Genomic DNA, 26,364 nt, shown 5'->3' with positions numbered 1-26,364 from the left:
GCCTAGCTGTCTCACCCTGGGTGCACAGTTCTTTAAAATCATGTAAATTTGGTGGCCAAGGGGAAGCACAAGCGCTCCTGACATGAAGCTAATTCAGTGACAGTAATGATAGCCTTTTCAGCAGCCTATGATAATGCTGATGCTAACAGTCAAGCACAAGGCCTAACACTGCACTTCTATGGGTTAAGGAGACAATCACACACACAGATAAACGAAAGACACCAGGGAATTGTTGAGGCCTACACACCGTAAAGGCCATGAAACATCCAGAAAGGGAACCAGTGGACGCCCAAAAGGTTCAGACAATGTGAGCAGCAAATGACAGAGAGGGACGAAACAGTGGAAGGTCAGATGGCTGTCTCAGCTGACCTTAAACACATTCCTCCCTAAAGGGCAAAGTGATCTACCCCCACCCCACCCATCCTACACTCCCTGTGTGAGCCCCACAGCCAAGCCTCAGGCAGCACACTAACTAGTCAGACCTGTCTCAGCGGGCTTTATCACCGTATCTAAAAGGAGATAGCATAACGTGAATAGTCCTGTGCAGCTGCAATTAGTGAGATGTAGTAGTTAACATGACCCAAATTATTTGGTTCCTTAATTTGGAATTTCACTTTATTTCCATAAATACAACAATCACTCGCAAAAAAGATCAATATTCATGACTCCTTCTGCTCCATGCGCCAGGCTGTTTCATACATGGACAGTTTTCATTGCACAGTTCTGAGTGACAATATTTGAGAAAACACAACATTTTACAAAAAACCCAAAAAGATATTTCACAAAACACAATTACATTTCAGATTACAGATTCAGTTTACCGCCGGAAAAGGCTCTCTGATGGCAAGGTAAAGCGGTGAAAATCTAAATGTAGTGTACACTTGTGTGTGAAATAAGCTTTTCCACATTACACATTAATTTAAGCCTGGAAATGAAGCTCACTGGATGTAATCAAACAGTAAATGTCAGCAAGGAAGTGGTTGAATGCTAACGTTAGCAAATGGATTATCAAAAATGTTGCTTCATCTGGAAATATGACCCGGTGTCCCTCCAGATTTTCACTATCTTCTCAGTTGTTGATCACTTTACAAGTGGTAAATTGAAAACATTTTGTCAGATTCCCCACGTTTATACAACTTGCAACCAGCAAAACAATTTCCCACCCAGAGGAAAATGCCCGCTGTGTGAATATGGTCTATTGCTTAGCTTCTTACACCTGTACTCCTGCTGGTTACCCTGACTATGGACCTCCTATAACCCCACTTCAGAAGACCCAAACTGCCCCTTTAAAACAGCTCGTGGAACCCTGAAAGCATGCTTGAAAAACTCATACTGAGGCTGAGAGTAGTACACAATTTAAACAGGAAATGAATCGTCGCCAGGGACTCGGCTTCTGTCCAATCACAAACAAGAATGTTTTCTGTTATCTGAAATGTTGTTGGGTTTTAACTCTCAGGGCCACCGTAGACTGTAGCCATTATTACAAGACGCAATGAATCAATACTGGGCTACTCTACTGCACAGGCTGAGACTTGCATTGAAGTTTCAGAGGTAAGAGCAGACAGTCATATGAATCAGTCTAACTCCTAAAAGAATATAAAAAAAATTACAAACAAAAGTATTTAAAACACATCCCAATGTCTCCTGTGAACTGTGCTGAAAAAAGTGACCTATGACTGAACCTATCGGCTGACCCCAGACCTAAGTACTGTTGCCTTCCTCTTTATGTCAGTGCCAAGGCCTCTGGTGTGTGTAAACCTCTGGAGGGGGAGAATCAGTGACTGCTGTGGAATAACTCAAGTGGGAAGTGTACCAGACACTGTTATGTCAACATCATGAAGACGTTACTGTTACATGCTGAAATTTTGACTGCGCCTGCCTACAAAATGGCTGACTAACAAGGAAAAATACTCGCCACTGCCACCACACCATGATGAAATATGTCTTTTGCAACATACTGTAAATTTCCAACTACAAATACTCTAATTCTTATTGTCTTATTTTGAAAACGTCTATACTTTCTTCAAAGATGTGGAGCACCAGACAACTAACAACAGCTGGAAGGTCATGCTCTGTTTGGGCCACTTCTAATCATGGCTGACATCCCTTATTTACAGCAGGGGAAGCCAAGTACTTCTTATGATTAGCTTCCCCTAACCTATCCCCTAAATACTAAAGGGTGACCATGTGATCGAAGTAGGGGAAAGGTCTTTACCATATAATCTAAACATAATAATGGTGACCTTTTCCAGTTGAACACAAAGTCAGTGGCTGCGTCCCAAATAGCCACTCCACTCCTGCTATTTATAGCAGCCTCACAAAGCCTGAGAGGCTCAATGACAAAAACAATAGATCCAAAGTCCACAGAACTAAAACATCCTGCACGAAGACACTCAGGCTATACTTTATAAAGGTTTATTTACAGCCGTATGGACAAATACAATCTCTACATGGAGCAGGTGTACCATACAGATGATGTTTCCATTATTAAAGGCTGCTCTGTCTTCCTGAATGTGAAGTGAAACTGTGGCCTTATTTACAGGAAGCATTATACTCAACCCCCATAAACACACTCGCACACACACACGCCCACACTCACACACAGGACCTTTCAAAAGAAAAGTGTCACAACTCATCCGTGTAGCACAGCCAGCCATTACCCCACTGCTGCTTGCATAAAGCTCTCTGGCCTCACACTGAAAGGAAGCAAAGCGCTGCCTCTCAGAGCTCCATTAAGAGGACAGATCGGCAGCAGTGACACTGATTAAAAGTACTGCTCGGTAGGATGTGTATTGTTTATTGTTGCTTGGATGAAAAATACTCCCCTGGGTGATTTTATTGACAAGACAGTCAGTGTCATACTTTGCTTTAATTCATAAAAGCAGAAGACAGACAATATTAAGACAACGCAGGTAATAGTGTGTGTTCTAGTTTCACAGTCTGTCCACAGTTGGTTTGTCTTTGTGTGTGTGTGTGTGTGTGTGTGTGTGTGTGTGCGTGTGTGTGTGTGTGTGTGTGTGTGTGTGTGTGTGTGTGTGTGTGTGTGTGTGATTTGCACACTAGTGCATAGTTACACAGAAGACCTCAACCAAGCACTCAAATACACAAAACATGATCACTACAAGTACCTCATGTCTGCACACAGACACACTTAGAAACAGGCAAGATCTAAAAATGACATACATATGTAAGAATAATTAAAAACAGATGAGGCCCACAGTGAGCAGAGCTTTTGACGTCTGCCACTGACAGGAAAAACAGGTCTTGAAATGTCTTATAAATGTCCAACTCTGACTTTGCTGTTCTTCCAATGCTGTCCCTTTAATTCGGGGAACATTTCCTCAACAACCAGTCTGTCAAGATTACTGGGCAGGTCTCTGACATGATCCTTTCCTGCACAATTCAACTTCCCCTTCCTCTTCTGAGCTGGTCTTCTTTGTCATTGGCAGTTCTGCCTGGATTTACATCAACAGTCCTCTGGGTCTCATTGGCTTTGGCAGACCGTGGACCCGCTCTTGGCCCCTGCTGCGGCCTTCTTGCGTCTCTTGTTGAGTAGTGGGTTGCTGGAGGTGTCCAGATCTTTGATCTTCACCTGGTCGTAGTCCACACGCATGGTCGCTAAGGCGTTGGTCATCTCCTCCTGCGAAAGACAAGGGCAAACGGTCATTTCAGTGAAGAATATCTCAGTTATAAACTAAAAAGGGCAGGGAGTATGCTATGTAGGGCACATCTGTAGTAAATACACCTTTGTTGAGTCTCACTCTCTTTTTGTTGGTGCTTTAGGAGTTTTTAAATGATTAATGATTACAACTTTTACCCTTCTACCTTCCATAGACTTAACCAAATCAGTGGAAATATGTTTAAAGCAACAGTTTGACATTTTGAGAATGCACTTATTTGTTGTAGCCAGTTAGCTTAGCTTAGCATAAAGATGCGAGTTCGGTGCTGCTGCGTGGCATTACAGGCTGGGCACACTGGTTGCCTGTGTGCTGCGTGGCCTATCTGTTTACATGGAGTTTGCCTTTGATAATTATCAGTAAATATGATGATCTGATTTTCCTTCACCCTGCTGAAAGAGCGAGAAAGCGGGAGGGGGATGAGAGGGAGCGAGGGAGACAAAGTGAAAGAAAGAGAGTGCACAAGTAAGAAACTGCCCCTCACTTGTTGTGTGTGTTCTGTGACTTATTCTAAATAGGCCAGCCTCGCTTGACACGGGCCTGATATGCGGGTCTCAGTCATCCTGTGTGACCGGTCTAACCTGTCATCATGGATGCCAAAACACCAGTCACACAGGACACCTGAGACGTGCCTCTCACGCGCGTGTCAAGCAAGGCTGCTAATCCATAGTACATATAAATAGAACATATATAATACATACATAAATAGTACTATATTAAATAAATAGTACATAGAAATAGTACATATTATAATTGGTGAGCAGCAGAGGTGCTCTGCCAGGTGAGCTGTTTCTGGTCTTTATGCTAAGCTACCTAAAATAATCGAACCTTATATTTGACATACAGATGTGATAGGTGTATCAATCTTCTTAAACTCTACACTCTGTGAGAAAACATATAAGCCCTTTTCCCATAATGTCATTTTTTGGTCCTCTCAGGGCTGTTCTACAGTAATTCACTTAACAATTAGTAGTGCAGGTAAGAAAAATAAAATACAAAAAATGTGGACTGAGTAAAAAAAGAAAGAAAAGAAAAACTGTCCAGAAACATTTCCATGAGTTGCATGAAGGCCACTAGTCAGTCCTGAACTATACAACCTATGTAGAAAGAACATGAAGTCTCTTGTTTTGTGCTTTTCGAGAAGTGCTTGTGCAGGAGTGCAGTCTGTGACATTTTTACGCAATGTAGCTTTGCCCATTGCAGAAGTGAACAGTGGCATATTGTGTGCGTATCATTTTAGAGAAATGTTCCTTTCATATGTTATCACTTCAAACTTGCTCATTCAGCTGTTGTGAAGGAATGCACTATTCTACTCATGGTTTTGCTCACATTTAGAGCCACTGAAAGAAGATGGAATTGCACAACTGAGACATTTTGTACAGTACTGTAGAATTAACCCCAAAATGACTTTATGACAGCAAACAGTGTTCTTGTTTAACATTTTCTTTGTGTAAAAATCACAAAGAGTTGTGAAGAATGGCTCAGGGCTCCGTGTTTGAGTGTGTGTGTGTGTGTGTGTATTGAATGTTACAAATAAAAATCAGTGTACTAGTACGGCTCAGACTTTAAAACCAGTTGTAGTCTTCTGTTGCGCTGGACAAGCCTTGAAAAGGTTAAGAAAATGACCCTGATGATGTCATAGTGATGTCACCAGGGGTCTCTCAACTTGGGCTCAGAGACTCCAAATTTTAACAGTAAGCAGTACAAACTGAGTGACAAGAGGTAGAAAGATATTGGTATGTATGTGCAAGCATGTAGGGTAAAATGAAAGATGCTCTTGAGCTGCATTATGGCATATCCAGCATAGGAGCTTCCCCCATACTAGAAGCGTGAGGACATCTAGGCCTTTGCGCCATTGATTTGACAGTTTCTTCCCTAAATGTTATGGATGTATAAAGTATGATAATTGCTGGAGAAACCCTGTAACACTGGGCCCACTTTAAGGCTTTGATAGCCCTGCAGTGACAGGTTGTAATGTACATGAGTGACCACAGGGGGTCAGTGTTGTTCTGCTCACCTTCACATCCTCCCACATCTCTCTGTCTTCAGTCAGAACTCGGGTGGTGTGGAGGGGAGTGGAGGGAACCACCATGGACTGCTGCAGTGCACACACACACACACACACACACACACACACACACACACACACACACACACACATAAAGATACAGATATGAGCAAACAGATGTATAGTCAAAGAGGAAGCAGAACAAGAAGTATATCATGTCTATCAGTACTCGACACATATGTACTTACATTAATCCAGGGGTGGTTCATAAACTGAGTGATGGTCATCCTCTCGTTAGGGTCTGTCTTCAGTAGCTGATGGATCAAATCTTTTGCTGGAAGAGGAAAGGCAACGCAAAGTTAATTACATTATTAATAGCAACACACACCGCAAATCTTGTGTCTCATCAAGCTTTTCCCGGTCTCAGGGACCAACTGGCCTACTTATAGTCATGAACTGTCATTGGACACCAGCAGGCCGCAATGAGTTATCTGTGTTATCTGTAAGATGAGTCATAGAGGAGTTTTAGCACGATAATTAGTTGTAAGTCTTTAGCGGTGTTAAACTCCAGGAAAGCACCAGTAAGGTCATGCCTGTGGGTGCTGACAAAGAACTAGAGTGACCTTCAGGGCAGCACTAAACTTCTAACCAAGTCAAACAGAGAATATAGTCTAACCTAAACCGTAATGTGTTGTCGGTTTGCTGAGACTGCACTGAAGCCTAAAGAGGTGATACAGCACAAAGTTTCTCGACCAGCTGCAGCTGATCACGTACTGAGGTTTTCTATATGGGAACGTCTTTGACTCGGTCATCCAGTAAACCTGTGGTTGCAGAGTCAGTTGTTTATTGGTTTCCTGTTCTTGACTGGGACACTTCAAGCTTGACAGTGAGGCCATGGCCACACTGAAGCAGGCAATATGACTAAATATGAAGTAAGGATGTGCATGATCATCCTTACTGAATATCATCATTATTTTATTAATGTACACATTTAAATTACATACGTAATGTGAACTGAAATCTGTGTCTTCCCAGTCAAATGTTGCTTGAAAAAGAAATGAACATCTGTTTCCAATGTTAACAACAGTGGTTAACTGTTGTGTCTCAGATGTCTTTACTAGATTTGTTATTGTTAGATTTTTTGTTACATTGAATATTGTTTTCACTAAATGTTATTTGTTAACTTTAATGTGGTTGTTGAGTTGTTTTCATGTTTTGTTGGATAATGTGCAGTCACTTATTGAAGAATGTGATTAACGCTTTCAAATGGCTCTAATATAATCCACACAATATATTAAAGTTTAACCATAAATTGTGCTAAATTTTTACTTTTTTCAGAATTTTTTCTTACTTTAAGATGAGTCGACCTGTCTAAGTCAAAACTTATGTTTAAACTTAATGGAAAGCAGTCAATAGGAACATCCCTAATGACAACGTTGTTCACATTTCACACAGGGTTCAATCAAGCGTTTTTTGATCACTTTGTAAGGGGTCATTTTACTGTCCACAAGAAAAGTGCCAATTTCAAAAAAATGCTTAAAGGTCGTCATCTTTCTCTTTCAGTTGGAAAACAAACAAAACTGTCTCTTGCCACCATCATCTGGTAAAGAGTTGGACAGAACAGACCATTTGGACAGACAGCATGGTTATTCTGCTTGGTCTCAGCAGGGAAAGCGTCTACATCTGACTATCTGAAAACAGCGCCAATGAAGAAAGGTAACACACTTACTCCATGCCACAAGACTTTATTAACGATTATTAAACTCATGGTGAAGTATACGTAAAGGCGTTACCTTTTTCATTAACCTCTGGCTCATATTTTGTGTTGACCACAGCTTGGAAACACAATGCACATGTTGTCATTCACATATCTGTCTGTTTGTGTTGTTAAACAGCTGCATGGCAAAGTATAAAACAGTGATTTAAGAGCTATGGAATATTAAACTTTTCATAAATGTACAGTTGAAAATATGAAGTTTAATATTCCAGTGTTGAGGTTGGACAGTAAATTTGCCCAGAATTTTGTGAAAAATTGAGTGAAAAACATGTATTTTCAAATGTGTAAGTATCAGTGTGGAGAGGGCCTGTGTGTGAGGTTTTCTCACCTTCCTGTGACACTATAGCCCACTCCGGGTTGGGGAACTCGTACTGGCCCATCCTGATTCTCCTCTTCATCCCTGGAGAGATGGCCTGGCCCGTGTTGGAGTAAAATGGAGGGAAGCCACACAACCTACAGAGACAAACATGATGAGCGGATGTGCAGCTTTAAAACCTTGAGAAAAGTGACCTATGCTTATTTTAAAGATATCCAGAGACAGAGTGCATCATACATGCATACATCAACATTTTTGTGGTGGCATCCACCCAACCCCACAGTGAGTACTCACAGGATGTACATGATGACGCCCAGAGACCACATGTCACATGACTTGTCATATTTCTCTGGGCCCAAAACCTCAGGAGCTTATCGCAAACACACAGAAATAGATAAAAATTATAAATGGAGATAAATGGCAAGAACTGGCTGCAGCAACTATGTAGTTTTTCCTTTCTAAAAAATCTGTTAACATCTGTCAGTGAAAGAATATAAAGATACTTACCCACGTAGTAGGGTGTATAACAGGGAGTCTGCAGAGGGTTGTGTAGAGTGGTCTCCTTAGCGAAGCCAAAATCTGTTAATTTGAGGATACTGTTTCTTTCTTTAGTGTTGTACAGCAGGTTCTCTGGCTGGTGAGGAAGAAGAAAAATAATTTAACAAAATTTCCTTTAAAGACCCAGAACTGATCATAATCTTCACAATTTGGGCATTGATCTTCATCTTTGAACCTTGATGTCTCTGTGCGCAATGTTGATGTTGTGGAGAAAGTCAATGGCCGTGCCGATGTCCCTCATTATCTCAGAAGCCTCTGGGAGGAAAAGAGGAAAACACACTCTCTCAAACCAGAAGCAGTTCCAGGGTCACACAATAACAGATACAAATAAAACAGACATCTTGTAAAATGAAGGAAAAACAAATATCTTCTTTTCTGTTACCTACATTCCTGTCTAATTTTCTCCAACATGTGTGCCTTATATCACACTTTCCTGGGAACGATTGTTTATTATTTCTCTCTGTCATCCTGTGATGTGTTTAGAACCAGTGGTGGAATGTAACTAAGTACATGTGTTCAAGTACTGTACTTGTGTACAAATTTGAGGTGCTTGTACTTAATTTGAGTCTTTTCTTCTCACACCACTTTCCACTTCTACAACTTCTCTATTGTGTTTGTCATTTGGCAGAAAATTAAATGGCATGGTATTTCTCACGTTAAAACATTTCATGTTTCCAATAATTGTATTTCTTTTAAATAATTTTGATGTTTGGACTGTTGAACTGGACAAAACAAGCGTTGGAAAGGTATCACTGAGCTTTGGGTAATTCAGACCTCATTTTTCTTTATTTTCTGAATTTTTACAAAACAATCAGTCAATTAACTGAGAAAATAATCAGCCAATTAATCCTGAATAAAAATAATAAGTATAAATCCTGTTCAAAAGAGTTCAAATGTAATCCCTTTTTTTACTTTTAATACTGTAAGTACCATTTTTAAAATTATATTTGCATACAACATTTTCAAAACATGACGTTAACGTTCTAACTAGCATTTGTACAGTGTGGTATTTGTACTTTACTTAAGTATTAATATAAGTACTTATTACATAGTAAGGATCTGAGTACTTCCACCAACACTTTCCATCTATTTATCAGTCCTCACCTTTCTCAGTGAAGGCCTGGTCTCCTCTGGCCTGGATCCTGCTGAACAGCTCTCCTCCCTCCATACTGGAAACAGACAGACACACACAATTTAAACAAACTGCACACAGGACACTCCAGGGAGTAATGTCACCTGTATATCACAGAAATTAACTTTGAATGAAGTAGAACTCTTCTGAGGATTGCTTGAAACTTTTGTGATCACTCAGCAGATCAGGGCTCCTCATTTTGATATCTACAGAAAATATCAAGCATCTGCCAAAATTATAATTACAATAATGTTAAATGATTTCCACATTGTAATTCGTGTTAATTCTACCTGTGTCATGTGGTGCAATAAAAACACCTGGAAACAATAATCAATAATCAATAATTGTAATCACTTACAAATCAGGGCAGTAACTTATAAACGGGTTGGATTTCAGTGGATATCTGTTGAGTTGTTTACAGCTCAAAACACAGAAGTATTCAACCTGGAGCTTGCAGTTTCTTGAAAAAGAGAAATGGTAAGTGAAATTGAAATTCTAGAAAATACCAAGTAAAAGTACTCTCTTCTAAAACTGCCTCAAATACGGAAGAAGGCAAAGGTACAAAAGGAACCAACAGGGTTTTTTTATGAAATGAGCCTGCATGTCATTGTTGTTACAAAACATTTTTTCCCTGAGATCTTTGACCTGATTCTTTTAAAGTTCAGACACTGAACAATTAAAAATGATTCAGTATCAGCTTCCCACTCTCAGCTTTCACAACCAAACATCAAACAGATGTGATGGGATGCCTGAAACTCTCCCCTCTGCTCCTCAGAAAAATATGTTTGTGCTCATTTAAGTGTATTAAGTAAGAGCGTACTTTTTGTGGTTCATGCGAACAGATGAACAGATAGCTGACAGAGAAATGTGACTGCAGTGGACCGTACTGCCTTCCTCCTCTGACCCTCATTCATACAGGAAGCAGCTCGCAGTGAGAGATTACTGAGAGCACACACAAACTCACAAGGTCGACAACACACCGTAGCACACAAACAGTTGCTGTGTCAATAACTGTGATGATGAGAACCACTTAGTCAGTTTAAAATTCCCATGGAGGACAGTGTCATTTCTGTGGTTTCTCCTTTACCCTCCCAATTGTAATGTGTTTTTCCACTCAGAGGTGGAGGAGAGGGTAATAAAAAGTGCAAAGCTCAACTACCTGTATGCACATCAAAGCACACACACACACACACACACACACACAATGTGTTATCACCATCACTGGAGTCACTAGGGGTATTACGAGTGTGTCGTGACAGGTGAAGCCCTGAGAGAATTCACTCTCTTTATCATCATCATCAGTGCCGACACCTTCACTCGTCTAGTCTGAGCTTCAGGTCTTATGACTGACCTTTAGCATGTGTTAGTTCTGTCTTCAGTGGCACAAAGATTATCCTCTGACACTACAGACAAATACACACACAATACCTGTTTGACAATGTTTCAGTTTTGTTATGAATACTCTCTAAAGAATGCGATAAAGGAGAAAACATCTAGAATACATTGATTCTATATGGACTACTGACGATTGGTTTATCAACTGGATCTAATATACAGTGTTCGCGTATTGCGTCTTGTGCTTCGGGAGCTGTGACGGTGTGTTTGTGTATTTGTTGTATTTTCACTGTATAAACAATGTGTTCACACACAAAACACACATGTGCCTTTTCCCACACATACACTTGTATTCATAAAGGAAGAATGTGCGGTGAGAATGTGGACAGCTCACACATAATTCAGACCAGGCGTACACATTTCTGCGGTTGAAATGATGAGGTAGGCATGAAATATAAGATGACAGATGTAACAAATATTGTTGGTTTAGGTTGTTGATTGATTGGGTTATTAGTTTGTCTACACAGCCTTTTGTAAGTAAGTCGCTGAGAGACGCATTATAAACTTGACTTCACCTTCTTCATGAGTGATCGATCTGTGATTAATTAATGATCTTTTTATTTGATCTGTGGAGATTTGTAGAGAAGCTCTATAGATTAATCATTGATCATCCTTCTGTAGTTTAATAATGACTGAGATATTACACACAGCTTTATAAATCTGACGAAAATGATGCAACTGCATATTTCAGGTATTTGTGCTCACACACAGTTTCAGTGAATCTACACAGAGTTGCATGCATCTGGCCCTTGCAGTGTTAGTATTTGGGGAAGGTTTATGTTTACAGCTGGATGATATTTGTGTTTACATGATGTTGAAGCAATGTGCTGCTCGAGGCGATGGTGGGTTAACATCCCGGAATATTTGGTTTGTAGTTTGTTAATGTGTCTGAAAGGATGGGTTTGGGTTATGTAAGGCCAGACATTGAAATAAAATATTCATTCATTCATTCATTCGATAGGCTGTATTTTGTGTGAAAATATATGAGCATATTGGACGTATTGGGAGAGGTCATTTCCTATACAATCTTTGGGAAAATGTCTTCTGTTCAGTACTGTAAAATGAGATTTATTTTGTTAACCTGTAGCCTTCTCGACATGGTGGATAAACCAAATGTTATCATTTGACTTATTCTTACAGAAAATAATATGTTGTTCATGTACTACTGTAAAAACATTCATACTGAAGAAACAGTTTGAGCTTTAAATGTATTTTATCGTTGTGTGTTGACTTCCACACAACCTGAAGGATTCTTCTTCGTTAATCGCTGGAGATGGTTTGATATTGTTTTTTGAACTGTGTACCAATCAGATACTAGTGACTTTGGCTACTTGTGCTGTTAAAATAAAACAGTTACGTTGCATACAGGTGTGCAGGACAATGCTGGGAAGTAGAAGTATTCCTGTTTCTAATAAATATATAACATTGTATTGGTTGGGTGCATAGACTTGTGTGCTAGCTGGAACTGGAACCAGCATTTTAGGCAGTATCCAGGCTTTTCTAATACTGGTATTGAGACAACCCTATTTTTAACAGAGCAAACACAAAAATTCCAGTGGAAAGTTGTGGAAACTGAGAGCGGAAATAACTTTGGATTTTCTTGTCAACTGTTTGATGAATCCACATCATCAGTTCAGAGTCTCTGTAAGCTCTTTGCCAATTTTGGACTTTTATCTACCTAATGTCAACAATTCATGAATTAAGACAAATAGTCTTAAATTGACTACGAGGAACTTTCAGTTTTTGTTGATTCTGCGGTACAACACCAGCGCCTGCTGTTGTAAAGGTCTTTGCTAGCGTGTGCCGGCCAAGGTGGCGGTGGCGTGTGCATTTGTTTTGGAAGGAGTGACAGAGAGATCGCAGGATTGATCGCTACGAGGTAATGTATTTATATGCGATTTGATATGTGATATATGGGATCAGACCTGAGCACAGGCATTAAAAATAACTATATAAAAATAGCAGTGTTTTTGCTGATGGTCTTGTTTGCTGTTACAGATTATTTATAATCATCAGAGGAATCACAAGACTGTTTCACAAACACTTAAAAGTTCCTCGTAGACACTTCAAATAAATGGTTCTGAAGGAAAGTGTTCAGATAGGTCTGTGTGTGTAAACTGGTGAGCAGAGCGGTGACATGTGAATCCTACCACTCCATGATGATGAGCAGGCACTTCTTCCCATGATGCATGTTCTCATACAGGCTGAGGATGCGAACAATGTACGGCCCTCCTGACACTTGCCAGTGGAGCTCCACCTCTCGTCTCGCTTTGGGGCAGTCGTACAGAATCTGGCACACAATACAAAATTAATGAAATTAATGCTCAGTGTATGACGGGACCAACAAACTCAGTACATTCAATTCTTTTGTTAAATTCTAAACCAGTTTAATATTTATTTATTTTTGTATCGACTTTAATGTATTTATGTTTCGTTTATATTAGGTATTAGGTACAGTGTCTGTTATAGAGCATGCTGTAATTAACAACTAACAAAATTACTCATTTCAGGTTAAGGTTTACATACAGTATATGAAGCTTTTGGTCTCGTGTAATGAATAACAGGAACTTTTGACTCTGAGCATCCATTTGCAGATCAAGACAGAGTTTATTGATTGAGTTGTTTGACTGGTTTCAGCTTCTCTATTGAGAGGACTTTGTGCTTTTCTCTGTTTTGATATCATTGTAAATTAAATATCTTTCTCTTTTTTTAACTATATATAATCACTGTCGTCTTACATGGTTAGATAATTATTCGATTTTGTGTTTTACTTAGTGAAAAGTGACCCAGTAAATAGAGCAGACCCAGTAAGAGAAAAATATGAAATAACAGCTTACAGAAAAAAACAAAAAAAACAAAAACAAAATGCAATTATTGAGCTCATCCTCACTGATCTACTACGTGTAAGCAGAGGACACACACTGTACAGTCCTTAAGGCAGCCTAGTCTCATAAACACACACGCAGCAGGTGTGGACCCTGACATAGCACACATCTTCAGTCAGGGTGTATTTTTGGATATGACAGTGATGGAGAGATCCTGCTGCTCACAAGGCCGGTCTGGTCACAGGCCGAGTCTGGAGTACATAACACACACACACACACACACACAACCACAGGCTGACTCACTGACGTATGACAGACAGACAGACACACACACACACACCACACACACACACACACACACACACACACACACACCACACACACACACACACACACACACACACACAGACACTAAACCTGTGTTCTCTAACAGGTGAACTTTCTCGGATGTGAAGGAACATTTCTAAACCTTCAGTTTCAGAGGAGTGAAGATGGAATCATTTCAAAATGTCAGCGCCGCTCAGTTTTAGCTCGTTAAAGTCAGAGAGGAAGTGGCCAAGGGTTGCGAGTAGCAGGGTGTTGAAAGTAGAAGTTGAGAGTTTCCGTTGACTTGTTTGTCGGCTCCACTACTACATGTGTCCTACTTTGCAAAGCAAAGCAGTGGGCAGGTTTCTTTCTGCTGTGTCATTTATAGCTTTATGGCTTTAATCAGAGCAGACAGCTTGTGAGCTGGTTTCTTTAATTTCCTGCAATGAAGCAGAATTGGCTTCAATAAAAGAGCTGTGTGGATTAAATACACATATAAAACACTGAGTGATGACTGAGAGAATGAGACAGACACAGTTAATCTTCTCATGGACTCTTTTCTTATGTGAGGCAACATCATGGAGACTAAATGCACACTTGTCCCTGATCCTGCTCTAAGCCAATCAGCCACATCCTTACACTCCTCTAAACCAATCTCTGTCCATAGAGACTGTAAATCACACTGACACACACACATCTACCTGAGTTTAACAGCACACACACTCATATTGCTCCAACATATTTGCACTCTATCAGAGTGTTTTACTGTACACCTTGATAAAAAGGAGGTTTATCTTTACAACTTCTACCAATAAAGAGCTGCTCATAAAGTATACATGAAAGTGGTCTAGAAGTGGTGTAAATTTAACCAACAGGTGTTAATACACGTGATTGTCTCCAGTAATAACAATGTTATACTGCTGGACTACTTTTAGTTTATGACCAGAATCCTGGCAGTTTAATACAATTACAGTTTTTTTTTAAAAGCAGTCATTCCAATGTTCCCTGTGTCCTAAGTGCCCCAGATTTATATGACAAAGGGCCATACAGTTTGTTCCGAGGGTCCTATGTTCTCCGTTTCTAGGGTTATTTGACCCAAACAGATACGAAGGGTTAATGTGTGTTAATGTAATATTGAACTGGGAAACAAAGGACTTAAAAAACGTAGTTTGGCTCCAATTTTTTTTTTAAATAAAGTGCTTTTCACACTGCACTTAGCCCCAGGCTAAGGGAGCTGTTAGCTCCAGGCTAAGGGAGCTGTTAGCCCATGGCACAATCCTGGCAGATTCCAAAGTGGGCCAAGTTCAGGGTTAGGGCTTGCTGGCCAATGCACCAGAGCAGGGTCAGCCCTGAGTTTAGGCTAAAGGCTAAAAGGTGCCAGTGTGAAATGAGGCCAAAGTGAACAGTGTAGCAACACAACCTTGTAGAAAGTTAACATTAGATACATGTTAAAACAGTCAACCCTGGGCTAGTACAAATGCAGTGTGAATCATATGGCCCTGGGCTTAGGTTAACCCTGGGTTAACAGTTCATGCTTGAAAAGGGGCTAAGTTATCCCAGGGTCAACTCTTGGCCTAGAGCTAAGCATAGCCCTGGGCTTCGAATATACGTTGTGAAAAGCCTTGAATAGCCTTGCTTTGAGCTAAATGCTAACACTACAATGCTAACATGCTGATGTTTAGCAGATAAAATGTTTACCATGTTCACTAGCTTAGTTTAGCATGTCCGCATGCTAACATCTGCTAATTAGCACTAAACAGAGAGTTTAGCAGGTTTTTGGTCATAAAACAATTGTACAAATAACAATGTTGACCTGATAAAACGTCAGACTGACAAAAATCAATAGGATTCATCTGGTGGGCTCCATGAGACTTTCAAGGATGCTTCTTTCATACCCAATCATTATACTGCTGGTTACCAATTAACCTGTTTTACCTGTGGAACGTTCTGGATTCTGCCATAACTTTCCCAGTCTATTATTTTCCCTGATCTATAAGATCCTCAACCACAAAAGATCTCCTATTGTGTTCATTCAAGACAACATGTTGATCGTGTTTCCTCCATGCTGCAGTCAAAGCATATAATGAGAGTCAATGGAGACTCATAAGCCCAAAGCTCTGAGACTGATTAACTTGTTTAAGAGCACCGACTGCCTGCAGGGAGGCCTGCATAAGATCTGAGTGCAGTTTTCAGCAGTGTCTGACCAAACCACAAGATTTTTTCTGACAGTTTGGTCTCTGTGGGTCCCAGAGGAAACCCAGATGCTCCGCAAGTATGAAAAAAGGCTGACCATAGAGGTGAACACACACAGAGATTTTGACTATGAATGGAAGCCTGTACACAGACCTTCAGCTTGTACAGCTTTCCATGCGCTAAACTGGAAAGAGACTCAAGTGCTAAAATGGAACAATCACTGGCCAAGTACTTGCTTCAAAATGGTATTAACAGTTAATGGTGGTGTGGTGCAGCACAGGGAGCTCACAGGTCCGTCTCCTCCCAGGAGTCACACAAATCCAAATTAAAAGAGTCCTGATGGCTATAACTGAATTACATTAAAAGGATGGCTCCCCTCCAAAGTGGATTAAACCTATACCCATCCATTCAGTTTAGAGCTCAGAGCAACACTTAATTAAAAAGCCACTGAGCTGGTCATCCCCCTCCACATCAAACACTCTCAATTATTTCCTTTTGCCTTGAGATTAAAATAATACAGGGACTTTGGGAAATGAGCTTAAATGGTATTAAAGTAGAATAAAAACGTGTGTCAAGTAAACTCAAAATACTGTCACTTAGTCTGGGAAAATTCACAAGCAAACCAACAGAGACGCCAGTTAGAGCTACAAGGCATTTTGTGATCTCCTGAGTGTTTCCTTTCCAGACACACCTGCAACAAAACGTTTCAAATACAAAAGGCTCCTGAGCTGTAGTACCATGTTAACAGCACAATGAATTCTTACAAGTTATGCTTTTTAAAATCAACTCTGACATTTAAAAAACATTTCACAATCGCAATCAATTCAGCAAGTAACCTAAAGCTCACCCAAAAAAAACATAAACTCAGTCATTACCTACTCACCTACAAACCGATGAAAGGTTGGGTGAAGTTTCGTACTCCACAAAACATTTCTGGAGCTTCACAGTAAAACAGTGTTGTAGCATTCTCTTAAACAACTGAAGAAGCGGGGGACTTGTTTTATAAAACAACAGTCAGTTTGAGATCTTAGGGCTTGCAGAGACTTGGAATACACCATACGAGCTGTATGTAGCCACTGCATGTTTTGTTTTTGTTATTACAATTTAAAACAAGTCCCCATCTACTTGAGTTGTTTAGGAGAAAGCTGCAACATCACTTTGCTGCGAAGCTCCAGAAATGTTTTGTGGACTACGAAACTTCACCCGACCTTCCATTGACATGAGGGTGAGTAGAGAGTGGCTGAATTTTCATTTTGGGGTGAACTTATCCTTTAATCATTCTCACTGATCATGTTCTTCTCTCTCCCAGTCTGACATGAGGCCATCAAGCATCCTATCCCTCATGGCCTTTCGTCTTTTGTTTGTGGCTTCCTATTTTCTGCTGCACTTTATCTCTCTTTCTCATCATCTGTCTCTCCTTCTATCCCACAGCCTGGGTCTACAGCTCTGCTTGCGACACTGCTGCTGCCTGTTTTGGCAGCTCAGTTCCAGATGGATTACTGTAAGCCAGTAAATCTCTCTGAGTCTGCGTCCCAGTGGTGACAGGTGACAGCCCGACGACCCGGGCATGTGTGCGTCTACGCTGGTATAAAGGCGTGCCCAAGTTTCCACTTCTGCCCAGAATAAGGTGTCACTGTCAAAATCCATGTGCCTCCACGAAGCAGCGTAACATGTCACAACACATGTGGCTGGGTGACCGCACGCTCCTTAAATTGCATCTGATCCATAGATAGGCTGACATTCTAGGAAACACAGCTCTGTGTTCACATTCAGCTTGTGTACATGTAGAGCATGTGAGCTCAGTGGGCAACATGTACAGTATGTCAAACCCAACGTGAGCAGCAGGTACACAAACATGCAAAAGCATGGCTTAGACATGCATGTACACCAGTCACAGCTTCAGTGTTAGTCTGAGTCCTGTATGTCTGAGACAGGAATCTGAACACAGTAAATAATATATACAATAAAATCAACATTTTTGAATCCTGGCTACAGACTCACAAGTAAACCCACTTAACAAGGCTTAGATCTAAAATACGCAGAAAAAAACACGTTCCCATATCAAGATGTATCAAGATAGCTACAATGACAGTAAATAGGTCTATTTTTTTCTTTATTTTGATCAGCGGTGGAAGAAGTCCTCAGGCCTGTTACTTATGTGGAAGTACCACTGGCTTTTTTTCAAAGTGTTGTTAGTTTGGTAAGTTAGTAGACAATATTGTATTTGTCTGATTTCATTCCAAGCAAATACATGTATGAGCATTTTAATGTAGTTCCTCAATGTGGAGCCAGTTTTAGATACTTTGTATTCTACTGGGTAGAATAGTACTTCCTATAAAGTGTACATGCTAAAACAAGTATGTCAAAATTGTACTTCAGTAAATACTTGAGTAAATGTACTTAGTTACATCATATGGGTAACACACAAAATGCCCAAGGTCTTCAATCATGCTTTAAGTGAATATAAGTTCAACTTTCATGGCTTCAAGTGTTTTAATGAGGTGAGTAAACTGAGCTGAGGGGGTCTATCCTCCACTACCCTGTTTATAACATGCACATCAGTGTCAGGTGACTTGAGTACCTTCAGTGCGCACTTCTGTCCAGTCTTCTTGTTGAAACACTGCAGGACTTTGCCATTGATCCCTAAGCCCAGCACCTGACTGGAGATCTTATAATCGTCCGTCACTGCGTTGCGCTTTATCTCCAGTTTGGGGTAATCGGGCAGGGGGACGTGTGGGGACTCGCCGCCCGCGTCCTGTCCGTCAGCAGCGGGGAGAGCCGGCATCTGCGGCTGCTGCTGCTGTGTCGGCTCGTCAGCCGGGGAGTCCGGCTCTGGCTCTGCCTTTGGCGCTTGGAGCGGTTTCTCCTTTTCGTTTCCATTTTGTAGCATGTTTACACCGGCGTGTTGTCACCAGCGTTACGCAGGAGAAAAGGAAAGTGTGAGTAATTTACCAAAGTAATGCGATGACTCCTGCTGCCCTCCGGTAACTGCGAACAGCTGAGAGGAATCCACGAGCACCGCTGGAGCGTGAGGCTGTCCTGGGCACCGCAGCCCCCGACAGGACTCCACACAGTAATCTCACTGTAGTCTATGTACTGTAGAGCTACGGGGCTAATTACATTGATCTCAACTACACAATAACTACACTACTACGTCTTCAATTAACTTAAATACCCACTTATTTTTTTAAAATAACTATTCTGTCAACCGGTCAAATCTGACTCTTCAAAGAAATCCAAATATTTAAAAAAGATCTGGATGTCCCCAAAATTAAATTCCAGTCAGAGAGCAGTGTGTGAGGATATTCTGCTGGTCCTGGTGATCTCAGTTTCCCGGTGATGTGGTGTTGTGTGGCTGTGCTCACATGGCTGGTCACTGTCACTGTTTGTTTAAGCACCACCCTCCTACAGTTAAGTCATATTTCTCAACGGGCCCTATGTGGGAGCCTTAAAGGAGCAGGACGTATAATCAGTTCAGCACTGTGGAGATAAATAAAGGCTGGTAGATGAAAGGAGAGTAGATTTAGAAAACTTACATATGGATGCTGAAAACCCCTGAAACAGGAGCCCTAATCTAACAATCTCACCAAATAATATGAAACTATTATGGCATTCTGAAAAACTGTTTATTCCACAGACTGAAGGAGAGTTTCAGTGAGGTCCTATTTGATGACACAAATGGCACAGATAAAGTGATAAAGTGATTCTGGGTACAGTCATCATCGTAGTGGGCTGTAAAACAAAGATACATTATAAAGATAGGTGTTTTTTTTGTATATGAAAAAGTGTTTGTCTGCGTTTAGTAATCCAGTGCACAGATGAGGGCGACTCCCCGCTTGATCCAGTGTCTCTGACTGCGATCTGTGGCCAGCTCCACGGCGATCACATAGTTGGTGGAGTGACCGGTCGTAGATAGAGTCCCTACAAAAGCACACAAAGCGTTTCAGTGACATGAACACATTTGTGTTTTTCCAGTCTCTGTGCTGTGTCCAGCTTGCCAGCACAAGGTGTTGGCTACGTGCTGCTGTGGGTGGAAAATACAGAGCTGCACTTTCAGACGCTTCGTGAAACAGGACACTAACTGGAGTCTATTTTGGGTGAGTAATAAAACCACCGAAAGGAGATGCACACAAACACTAGAGCGAGCCGCTCAATACCAAGTCACACCGAAGTTTCAGTTAATCCATTTCCATGACTAAAAAAGATTAGTAACACTTAAGATGAGGGAACACATTAGCATATTGGCTTTTTATTAGTCATTATTGTCCATGACCACATTTTGCAACTACTAAGCCATCAACCAAGAGATTTCCGTCAACAACTTCCTAATTAATGCTTTTTGATTGGGGGCAGTGATGGAATGTAACTAGGTTCAGTTACTCAGGTACAAATTTGAGGTACTTTACTTGAGCATTTCCATTTTCTGCTACTTTTAACTTCCACTCCACTACATTCTAGAGGTAAATATTGTAATTTCTGCTCACCACATTTATTTGATAACTGTAGTAATTAGTTACTTTGCAGATTGCCTGCTGCATCAGAGCCACAGTAGTGCATTTTTATTTAATCGTCAATCACATAAAAATAAATACATTTAAAAAAAAAACTGATTCCAATAATCAGGAAAATGCTGAATATCGAACCGATAACTGTCCAGGCCAATAATCAGTTGAACCATAGTATACATTATATACATACATGTTAATATATGTATGTATAATTTACTTAAACTTGTATTTTTGATACTGATGTACACCTATTGCCAGAAAATTACTCTTTTACACTTTCATATCAGATACTTTAAGACTTTTACTCAAGTTATAATCATTAAGGTTAAGTTCACTTTTAACACCAGATCTAAAAAAAAATAGAATGGTTCATACATGTTTTCTAATCTTAAATGTTACCAAAGAATTTAATTAATCTCTAAATAAACAAATCTAATCTCATAAGTAATAGAGATGAATCCAGTCAGATACTGAGTGTACGTACCAGCACGTGTGAGGGTCTTGTAGATGGGGCAGACGTAAACCCCAGAGGTCGGAGGTTCGCGGTTAGGTTTGGGGATCAGCCAGATGATGGCCATTTTTGTGTAGAGCTCCTTGGGCGTAGAATCAGTGAGTTGACCAGCCTCGTTATCCCAGCGAGCCCCCTCCAAAAATAGACCGTGGATGTAGCAGCCTGCATTTGGTTTCTCTGTTATCTCTGACACTGACTTCACTATCACCTGAAGGGAATTACAAAAGAGATGAGGAAGAAACAGGATGTCGGTCAGTATAAAAAATCCGTACATGTTGATATTCATGCAGTTAATTTAAAGTGGTAAATATGCAGTGCTAGTTTGTTTTTAACAGAATGATACAGGCTGTCAGGCTTACTGTCTGACCTTAAAGTCAAATCCAATTGTGTCGATGGAGGTGCCAGAGCAACGGGCGTAATTCTGTAGGGTACCGGTGAGAAAAGCCTGGGGGAAAAAGAAGCCGCTAATCCAGACAACAGGTGGAATGCCATTATGGATCCATCTCTGCAGAAAATTGATCCTCTGAAGCAGGTCTGACACCCAGGAGGCCAGAGGTTTCAGAGACGGGTAGGCCTGGAGGGAGAGAGACGCATGGCCAGGCAGAGTTATGTATTCTTAGAAAGCAGAGCGTTGACTTATTAGAGCAGCACAGAAATGTCACCAAAAGTTCATCTGATGTCCCGTGCACTGAAATCACTCCCATATGTCAAATGTCAGCGTCTCATCTCAACTGGATGCGATAACGTCATCATATTAGTTCAGTTCAAGGCACACCGCAGTGTTCTGTACTTTGAAATTTGGGGTTTGCATTATCTTAAAACAATCATTTTAAAGATGGAGGATTGTGCTTAATTTGTGTTTATTTTGAGCCAAGCTGCCTACAGAGTAGTAATTAATGTTAAAGACACATTTTGTGATGAATCCATTTGTGGCTCTTCTTCAATATGTTATGCTACATAATGTTTTAGAGCGGTTGTAACATGCCATCTGAGCACTGGTCACTGGTACCCACAAGGGAATCAGAAGGAGAATAACTGTTGTGTGCATCTTGCCTTGGCTTTCCACATATCAGGCACCACGTTGTTGAACAGGCTGTTGGCCATGAGCTCCAGCTCTGATGACATTGGCAAGAAGCCCTTCAAAGCCTTCACGATATCGCTGAGACTCTGAGAGATGACCGCCAGCAACTTATTATATCTGAAAGACAAAAAGGTACAAAGAACAATTAGTGAAGTACTAATGATTTATACTGACACTCCTCAGATCACAGTCATAACTGTATCCTACCATTAACTGATTTTTAACAATCACAAGAATATGTGCATCATCCAGGTTTATTTATTTAATCAAGATGTGCAAAGATAAATACATAATAATTCAAAGTCATAAAGGAAAGTAAAACAGTCAAATTTAACATTTAACATTATTTACTCTGAGGGCCCTCACTCTAATCAGTGAAATGGATTTCCAAACCCATTGTTACAACCTAATGTAACTTAAATTTGACTAATAATAATGCTAACATAGCTGTTAGATTTTGTTAAAAATCTAAATGAGTAAAAGCAGTTTTTAAAAGCTAAATTAATTCCTCAACTAGCCCAAGGACACAATGTACGCAAGGCTTGATCTAAATACGTTCAGATGCACAACCTAACAAACAAATGTTGGCCACCCAAAAAGTTGTTTATAACACGAGGACAACAACACCTGAAGGAAAAAAAAAAGAAAATATTTTTCTTGCCCAGGTATAAAAAGGAAATAACAGATTTGCGAGAGGCTGATAGGACTGTTGACAGCAAAACCAACGTCAGGCTCAGAGATTTCTGGCCTGGACAAGCTGCTGTCATCACAAGCTACTGCAGCTCACACACAACTGAATAAAAAAGTTGTTATAATTACAGTATGAGCACAAAGCTGATAATAATATGGTTACTGGCTGTGACTTTTAAGGATACATTTTTAGCTTCTGGTCTCAAATAGAGACATTACATTACAGGTTACACATATAATTATTATTTTTACCTCAAAAGTGAGGTGAGCTAAATGCTGTCAGAGATATGTTCAGTTCAGCACAGATGGCAGTTTCTTTCTCTGATGTTGAAGAATTACCAAACTCTTATGCAAAAGATTAAGGACAGCTTCATTTGCTGATATGAGTAATTGGGAGTCGTCCAAGTGACGTGTGTTATTATATCAAGGAGACCTGCAGTGTGGTTTTGTAATGTTATCTTCTGTAACAGCTTGTTTTGTTACCTGATGACCTCCTGGATGAGCACTGTGTTCATGGACTCTTCATAGAGGACCGGGTACTTTTCCATCACCTCCTGCGCACTGAAAGGTGGAGGAATCTTCTCAACGATGCCCGTCACCGTCTCCTCCACTATCTGCAATACAGGAAGAGGCACATCTCCGATTAAACACAACATGTCTCAGCCAGAGTTCATGCATTTATAAAAGGTATTGATTGACGAGGTATTTCTTACAAGCTACTCAACATGGCCAGTTATGTTTGGTTTGTGTTAATGGAGAAAATGATGGTGTCTCATTTTGTATTAAATAACTGTAGTATACAAACTATAATATGATGCAAGTAGTACAAAAAACATAAGAGTAAAGAAAACATACAGATATTTTTACCTCCTCCAGGGTTTTGCCCCCAGCAGATGCAGCTTGAGGCTGCAGACGCATCAAGGCCCCCAGCAGAGCGAAGGTCTCATTCTGGGCAAAGCTGATGTTAGCGTTGTCATGGAGACCAAAGATCTCAGGTGTATCACTGATGGGCAAACCATGAATGTATTCCAAGTAACCCTAGGGTGAGAATTGCCATGACAAACAGGTCACGCACTGATACCAACTGTTGTCAATTAGTTTGACAGTCAGCAGCTCCAATGTTGCAGTAAGTCCTGTGTCCTGTGACCTTTTAACTTGCTCGGTTCTCTGACCAATCAACTTTATTCCACTTTTAGCTGTTGTATATTTGAATGATTCTGATGTATTCGTGAAATGAGCCTCTAAACCAATGAATACATATTGTACATGACTGTTTTCAGCTATAAAAAAATATCTTCCTATTTTTGTGTTACAAAGAATCATGTCATGTTTCGTAGATGGCACCATTATATACAGTAAGTGAGCCACCCTGTCATTCCCAACTCTAGAAAATATATGCAGTTTTGAAGTACACCAGCTGATTCAGGGTTAAATCTAATCCACAACTCTCATCATGATATCTTGAATGTTCCTGAGTTTATCTAACCTTGATGTCCAGATTTGTGTCTATCTGCCTGTAGACTCCAGACGAAGAATAGACATGATCATCAATAAGCACAGCATGACAGTAGAAATCCTCCAGTACACTGAGCAGACATCGTCTGTCCCAATCATCTGTCACACGGCCGCCATAATTTATCTCCCCTGCAGTGTATTTAAGCACCTGGACAGGTGGAGGACAAAAAGGGAGACAGACGGATGAACACGCTCAAACACGCACACATTCCCTGGCTGAGGAAAAAACTGTCTCTTACTAAAGGTGCTGTGTTTCTGTTGGCTTATATCCACAGTGGATGAAAAACATTTCACAATAGCAAAAAAGGGTGAGCAATGGTTATTAGTGCATGACAAGTTAGGAAAACTAGGTAGAGGATAAGTAATGGTATAAAACAGAACGAGGAAAAAGGACAGCAAGACAAACAACATAAGAAAGAAAATGAAAACAATGTGGCTTTGGAATTGTGCTCTTTACAGGTAGGCAAATATAGACAGAAACCGTCTCTCTCCCACCTTGTATGGGATGTCCTGGTACTCGTCCAGGAACATTTTGAGTTGGCTGATGCAGATGTTCAGGTCCCCGTCTGTGAACTCATAGGGAATGTTAAAGCCCAGTGGGCCAAACTTCCTTCGCTCCAGAGCAATTCCATGGAAGAGGCACAGAGACAGGAGCAAAGACTTGAAGTGTGACATCTGGAGAGAAGAGAGGTGAGGAATACGTTGGAGATAAAATTAGATACACCAGATGTCCTCAAAAACAAAAAGGCAGCTGTTTTCATTAAAAGTGTAAGAAAATATAAAAATGATAAGCTGGGTGGTGAGGGAAGACGAGGCAGACCTTGGTGGAAGAGGAGATAAAATCATTGGTGAATCTCAGGTAGGTTTTCTGTAGATTGGCCTTGATTCCTCTGGGAGGCTCGATGGTCATCTTTGACCCATTTTGGAGAATGGACACTGGGAACTTGTAGCTGGGGAGACTGGTTAACCACAGACGGAAGTCCTTGTGCACCTGTTTATGGGTTGTGAGATATGTGGTGCCAGTGGTTGAGGAAGTAATTAATACTTTCAAAGTCAATGAAAGGCCTGTGTAACATACAGTACAATGCCACAACAGTGTACAGTATGTGTATGCAAATGTGCTGACCTTTACTGGGTCGATGTTCTCAGTGAGTCTCTCCAGGGCAGGCATCCAGCTTGGCGCCAGGTGACAGTCCTGGAGGAAGACCCACTGCCCTTTTTCCATGGCAGTGTGCATCATGGTCTCAGCCCGGGGGCCCTGAATCACACAAACTTAACATGAGGCTTTAATTTAAGAGGCAACATCCATGTTTCCAAGAAGTTTGATCCATATTTATGGAGCAGTAAATGTAAGTATAAGTAAAGCCAGTTTGACATTCTAGGAGTCTTTCAGGAAGGCTCAAGAGCACTGAGTTCAGTATAGATCTAAATTGAGGACAGGGTGATGCAACAGCTCAGCATGAGCCAGGATTCTAACTCCTATAATTGCAAGTAATGTGATAAACACACGCTTACACTTATTGAACAGCCACAGGGGTAGTGTGTTGCCAGGAGAAATGTTTGATCGGCCACTGGGCTTTAGGTTTATGGAGGATGGGACTGCATTTATCATAAAACCTGCACATGATGTTAAAGTGATTGTTTTCTGAACTCATTTACAGTGTCCCGGAATCTAGCATCTATGATCGTGTTATGGTAACATTGTCCTTGCCCGTGGTCAGAAAAAGAGAAAACAATTCTCACCGAGGTGGCCATTCTTAATGAGACAAATGAGAATGGCCTGGTTCTGCGAGAAAGTGATTTGCAGTGGCTTTTCTCCAGAGTCAGACAGAAAGACTAAGAGAGAGTGAGACAGAGTTCCCAAACATCCCC

At 40.7% G+C, this 26,364-nt stretch overlaps 2 protein-coding genes across 2 annotated transcripts in view; both read right to left on the bottom strand.

The window, feature by feature from the left end:
- Positions 1-2,850: 2,850 nt before the first annotated feature.
- mapkapk3 (MAPK activated protein kinase 3) lies at positions 2,851-19,565 on the bottom strand. Its single transcript, XM_073468500.1, has 10 exons — positions 18,769-19,565; positions 13,014-13,153; positions 9,441-9,505; positions 8,512-8,591; positions 8,286-8,412; positions 8,073-8,148; positions 7,791-7,915; positions 5,934-6,019; positions 5,695-5,775; positions 2,851-3,640 (listed from the first exon to the last, which is right to left on the bottom strand). Exons 1-10 carry the CDS (start codon positions 19,075-19,077, stop codon positions 3,485-3,487), a joined length of 1,245 nt encoding a protein of 414 aa, XP_073324601.1. The 5' UTR covers positions 19,078-19,565; the 3' UTR covers positions 2,851-3,484.
- Positions 19,566-19,935: 370 nt separating this feature from the next.
- The window catches only part of dnah1 (dynein, axonemal, heavy chain 1), a 30,427-nt gene continuing 23,998 nt past the window's right edge, over positions 19,936-26,364 (bottom strand). The window contains 9 exon segments of the mRNA XM_073468259.1: positions 19,936-20,108; positions 21,180-21,414; positions 21,574-21,780; positions 22,284-22,404; positions 23,461-23,591; positions 23,845-24,015; positions 24,464-24,640; positions 24,988-25,167; positions 25,619-25,750. Of these exon segments, the coding sequence (XP_073324360.1) occupies positions 19,987-20,108; positions 21,180-21,414; positions 21,574-21,780; positions 22,284-22,404; positions 23,461-23,591; positions 23,845-24,015; positions 24,464-24,640; positions 24,988-25,167; positions 25,619-25,750 (1,476 nt within the window). The 3' untranslated portion in view covers positions 19,936-19,986.

The sequence above is a fragment of the Pagrus major genome, chromosome 6 (assembly GCF_040436345.1).
Source record: "Pagrus major chromosome 6, Pma_NU_1.0".
Classification (NCBI taxonomy): domain Eukaryota; kingdom Metazoa; phylum Chordata; class Actinopteri; order Spariformes; family Sparidae; genus Pagrus; species Pagrus major.
The sequence above is the reverse complement of the archived record's forward strand: the minus strand, read 5'-3'. Positions and strand labels throughout refer to the sequence as shown.

Excerpts from the sequence above, each read along its gene's own strand:
- mapkapk3 (XM_073468500.1), bottom strand. The coding sequence starts at position 19,077 with ATGCTACAAAATGGAAACGAAAAGGAGAAACCGCTCCAAGCGCCAAAG. Across the intron at positions 9,506-13,013 it reads CTGCTCATCATCATGGAGTG|TATGGAGGGAGGAGAGCTGT; the intron begins GTAGGATTCACA and ends GTCTGTTTCCAG. Across the intron at positions 6,020-7,790 it reads GGCTATAGTGTCACAGGAAG|CAAAAGATTTGATCCATCAG; the intron begins GTGAGAAAACCT and ends TTCCTCTTCCAG.